Source organism: Nematolebias whitei, chromosome 18, assembly GCF_014905685.2.
Source record: "Nematolebias whitei isolate Nwh7 chromosome 18, NemWhi1, whole genome shotgun sequence".
Taxonomy (NCBI): Eukaryota; Metazoa; Chordata; class Actinopteri; order Cyprinodontiformes; family Rivulidae; genus Nematolebias; species Nematolebias whitei.
The window spans coordinates 20,812,503-20,817,892 of NC_056515.1; the positions used below are offsets into that span (position 1 = coordinate 20,812,503).

At 39.1% G+C, this 5,390-nt stretch overlaps 1 protein-coding gene across 1 annotated transcript in view; it reads left to right on the plus strand.

Moving 5' to 3' along the window:
- LOC119425025 (versican core protein-like) overlaps nt 1-4,942 on the plus strand; it is a 41,629-nt gene extending 36,687 nt beyond the window's left edge. The window contains exons 8-12 of the mRNA XM_037692547.1: nt 102-260; nt 388-470; nt 3,412-3,556; nt 4,283-4,465; nt 4,574-4,942. Of these exons, the coding sequence (XP_037548475.1) occupies nt 102-260; nt 388-470; nt 3,412-3,556; nt 4,283-4,465; nt 4,574-4,800 (797 nt within the window). The 3' untranslated portion in view covers nt 4,801-4,942. The remainder of the gene's footprint in view (nt 1-101; nt 261-387; nt 471-3,411; nt 3,557-4,282; nt 4,466-4,573) is intronic.
- Nucleotides 4,943-5,390: the final 448 nt, after the last annotated feature.

Below are 5,390 nucleotides of genomic sequence, written 5' to 3' on the forward strand. Positions count from 1 at the left end.
ATCGGCCAAATATCCAATGTCGTGCATCTCTAATACCAAGTGTCATAAAAGTTAAAGAAGGTCATTTTTCCACTCACCTTCTGTGTTTTCTGTCTCTGCAGACACGGAGGTGTGTGGATTTGGCTGGGGCAAGTTTCAGTCTCATTGCTACAAGTACTTCACACACCGTCGGACCTGGGACGCCGCTGAGAGGGAGTGTCGGTTCCACGGCGCCCACCTGGTCAGCATCCTGTCCCAGGAGGAGCAGATCTTTGTCAACCGTAAGTCTGTTCCTGTCCTGCTCACATCTCACCTGTCTGATAAAGTTCCTCCCATCATCCATTCACCCCCATGATCCATCTTGATTTTAGCTTGATTGATGGGTGGGTGTGCTCCCTCCCTCTGCAGGTCTGGGCAACGATTATCAATGGATCGGTCTGAACGACAAGATGTATGAAAGAGACTTCAGGTGGACTGACGGCAGCCCATCGGTGAGACAGAGACTAGAATACTTCACTTAGGTCTCATCCAGGGGCCTGGAAAGACTGTGTGGAGACTTCATGTCTGCTCTCCTGGAACAGTTAATGTAATAGAAACTAAAAGTTTCTCACCAAAGACTAAACTTTATAAACCGATGAATGATAGGTTTGTTTTCTCAAGATGCAAACAACAAGTGGGGGGTGCCCTACGCAAAGAAAAACCACACCAAAACAATCCACAGTTGTTCGATATGTCAACATCCTGAAAACATTTGCTGGTTTGTCCACAGTCATTTAGTCCGTGTCCAAATATAAATTTCTGCACGTTTGCTGTAGAAAACAAGCAAAGTGAAAATGTGTTTGATTCTAATGTAACAGAGTGGAATTCTATATCGTCGGAGGAGAGACGTAAAAATTACACAAAATTACAGAGAACGAAATTCACAAAAATACAACAACAAAGAGACAGAACAACCACAATATGAAGTAAAAATGTCAAAACCTCCACAAAGTTATGCAAAACTTAAAGCAAAGCAAATAAACAAATAAGACACAAAATCTGCTTTGATATTCGATTAGGGATCCCCTTTTGAAATTGGTTTAAAATTGATTAAAGGACCAAGTTTAAAATGAATAATAACTCCGATTTGAACAAAAACTCAGGTAATTTAAATCGCTTAAGCATTTTAACGCCTTTATTATTGTTCAGCCATTGTTTTTGTATTCATGTCATGACTTTCAATGATCTCTTATACAAACAAACATAAGGTGCAGATAAAATATTTGAAAAGAAAAACTGCAAAAATCTTCTCCAAAGAAAATTGTGATTTTGGCAACAGCAGAAAACCCAACCCCTACCGGGTAGTAGCTTCATTAACGTGACGTCCTTTAAAAGTTCTTTAAATGTGTCTTATATTTAATTTATTATTTAGGTATTTGTTAATAAGAATGCATCTGCTCTGTGTTAGTTCTACCTCATGACTCAAAGACAATTTCAAAGACTTTAAATTGAACCGATTGGTGCAAACATGCAGTCCAGTTGGGCGAATCTGGATTTGACGCTTTTCTGCTAAACCCTGCAGCTTCCTGCACTTGTCACATCTTATGGGCTCTGAAGAGAAATGTTTTCATTTTTTAAAATTATTCTTTAAAATAAGTTAAGTTAAAACAACGCCATTACTCATCAGGAGCAATCTCACGGCCTCACATTATTATTATTATTATTTTTTTACAATGATACATGATTGCAGCTGAAGATGTCCCAGGTTTTGGCACAGCAGATGAAACATGGCTATCATCTGTTTCGTCCACTCCCGGCTCACACACGTTGTGTGTCTGCTGGGAACGCTCATGTGAGCTGTGTGAAATGAAGAGAGCAGAGGAAAAAAAGAAGAAGAACTGAAATCTGATGCAGGAAAGGGACTGGTTGTTGTAATGTGTCATCAGTCAGGACACAGACACACCCCGAGTGGGAAACAAAAACTGTCTGCTGCCCCATTTTCAATATGCAACATACTGATTGCAGTTTAAAACAAACTACAGACAATTATGTTTTTCCCCAGTGTAGAGGAAACTTCAGGCTTCTTCATGTCTGTGCATTTTGTTGTCTCGTCAGCACCCTCATCTGGTGCCTCCATGAATCACAGAGAGAGCTATTTGATCTAAAACATCTAAAAAGCTTTAGTCTGATTTTCATTATCTCTGCCTTTCCACCTTTACTTTATCACATGAGTGCCAGTCCTGGGTTCAGAAAATACAACTTAAACATTACACAAATTTAAATGTAATTAATACCTAATTTACACACCAAACTCTTAAAATCAGTTAGAACCAGAACATCCATCACTCCCAAATATGTTCAACTTAAAGGAAAAGTGTCTAACAGTTTGGCAAAAGTAGCTGGTCTGAGTTTTTCAGTTAGTATGTACTGTCTTTGCAAATATTTTCTACACAGCAGACTACCACTTCCTGTCCTTCTTTGGCATTCAGCCAATTAGACTTGAACAGCTCAATAAATCCTAGAAGCTAAAGTGCAAATAAAAAACAGCACAGACCGATTTTTGGCCCCAGGTGGACACATTTTTGAAGCTGCATGCACAGAAAACCATTTTATTTATCTATTTAAAGAAAAAAAGTTGCAATGACATGCATGTAAAACTTCAGTGGGTAAAAATGTTAGATCTTGCATAAAATTCATATTAATGCCTTCCACCAAAAGGGAAGCAGCATTCTACAGATTGCACAAAAGTTTTGTCCAGAATAATAACATTAAATGTTGGGCCTGTTACCAAAATATATAACTAATCTCTCAGTGATTAATTAATTGGCAATTAAATTTAATTGGATATTAAAAATGGCTGTCACAACTTGCTAATAATAATAAATAACATAATTCAGTCACTTTTGCTTATCTGGTGTTAGCTGAAATATGATGTAGTAGCATAATAGAGTTGTACACAACACATATTTTGAGGACTAAAAATTTGCACTAGATCTCTCAATATTTGACCAAAACATTAATAAGTCAAATATGATATTTGTTTAAAACTCAGGCATAAAATGGAATTTGGTCGTTTGGTTTTGTTTCAGCTCTTTTCTTCACATCAGCACATCTGCAGTATCTTAAGGCAGTTTTGAAATAGACCCTCAGTCACAAGAGTTCATGAACACCTGAAGTAGCATTGTGCTGTAATTTGTAGAATACGTCTGTTTAAAGTGACCTTTCAGATTTTTAACGTCAATAGAGCATAATGTCTGGAACTGGTCCCTCTTGCAAATGAGTCCCCGTAGCTCAAGGAGTCTAGCCTGTATGAATAAAGGTTGAATAAAAATTAAAAATAAATCAGAAAACATGACAATGACATCTGAAACGATAAAAAAAAAAAAACAAGTGAAACTAGACTACATGTTTGTTGTCCTTGTTTTAAAGAAGTGAAAATATGTGTTCTGGCAGCAATACGATCACTGGAGGCCGAACCAGCCGGACAGCTTCTTCCAGTCTGGAGAGGACTGTGTGGTGATGATCTGGCACGAGGGGGGGCAGTGGAACGATGTGCCCTGCAACTATCACCTGACCTTCACTTGCAAAAAGGGGACAGGTAAGTTTCATTTTATTATTCTCAGGTGACAATACATACAATGCATTGTAGGGGATTTATGGAGAAATAAAAGAAAGAAAAGAAAAACAATCATGCTCTGTGTTAAAGTCACCTGACCAGAACACCTCACGACAGGGGACAGGGGTAGCACTTGGGATGGCTGAATATTAATCTACGGTGGTTAATACCACCGTAGATTAATCTGCTGTTGTGCCTGATGGTGGATAAAATGACTCTTTGCACTTTCCAGGAGCTTTCACTTTGACTGCGACATACAAGCAATGGAAAAATAAAAACCCTATCGCTCTTTTACACACAGTGTAACTTATATGAACTTGAATACCTTGCACCAAAAACATCAAGGTTTACTTGCATCGCCTGTTCACTTCCAGTCCTGAAAAATCTCTCATCTCGAGAACTACAATTATTCACTATTTCAATCCATCAGCGATGGCGTACCGCTTGTTATTGCTTGTTACAACTTCAGTGCCAGTAAAAATGACTTTTAATAAGAAAAATACTTTTTGCACTACTGAATCTGAGACGTTTGGAACTTCTTTCTTTACATAAAAAAAAGATTGGAACATCTTTACCTCTGTTGTTAATATATGGGGTTGTCCTGCAAGAAAGGGTATTGTTTGAGATTTTGCATGATTCTTGCATCTCTAATAAATATAAGTGACGCTGGATACTAATTATGTTGCTGATGTGCTGCTTTCCATCCAGTGTCATGTGGCCAGCCCCCTGTAGTGAAGCATACGAAGGTGTTTGGTGTCAAGAGGCCACGCTATGAGATCAACGCCCTGGTTCGCTATCACTGTAAACAGGGTTTCATCCAGAGACACAGCCCGATCATACGCTGCCAGTCCAACGGCCTATGGGATGAGCCCAAAGTCACCTGCATTAGCCGTAAGAGACCATATAAACAGTACAAAGTTTCAAAAATGAAAATGAAAGTTTTTAAAACTTCTTTAAATTAACATATGTATTTCCATTTTTTTTAATCTATTCCATCAGCTGCAACGTTCCACGAGTCACTTGTTCGCCGATGCAACATTCAGAAAGAGCAGCAAACCAGGCACCGCACCCACCACACCAAAAGTCACGAGAGGCACAACCAAAACCAAGAGCATGAGCAGAGTAACAACTTGCTGCAGCATATCTGGAACCCTTTCGAGAACCAAATCAGGCAGGCGCACCAAAAGAATTGGAAGCTGCAGATCAATGAACACAACCAGGAGTAGACAGGCCATGATGTCTGAGATGGTTTGAAATCAGATTTGTGGAAAGAGCTAATTACTGTAGGCTGGCCTCCTTATCCAGAGGCATCGACAGACAGAAATAGTGTTTTGTTTTTATACATCCAGCTGTCTGTCCATGACTCTTACAAGACTAAGAGAAGGCATTGTCCACAAACATTCCAGTATGAACATCTTAGCACAAATGACCATTTAGGTTTTTATTTTCCTCTAAGCGATTGTACAGTCTTAACATTGCACAAATTTTAGGTCACTAATATACTTGCAAATTATTGTTTTCTTCTTTGAATGATATTAGATTACCAACAATTTTCAGTCAGGCCATCTGGACAGTTTCTTTTTTGCTGAAACGTTTCGCCTTCGATCCAGAAGGCTTCATCAGTCAAGGAAACACACAACACAAAACTGATTCTTCCCCCAAACAGCTTACTCCAAAGTGGAGCAAACCAGTTATGTTGGTGCTAAGATGGTGTCTTTGGCACGCCCCCTCCTCCGATGCCGGCCCTCTTCCTCGTTGACAGTCATGTCAAACTGGTTCAAAACCAAAAAAAGTCCATGCTCAATAATCCAGGTAT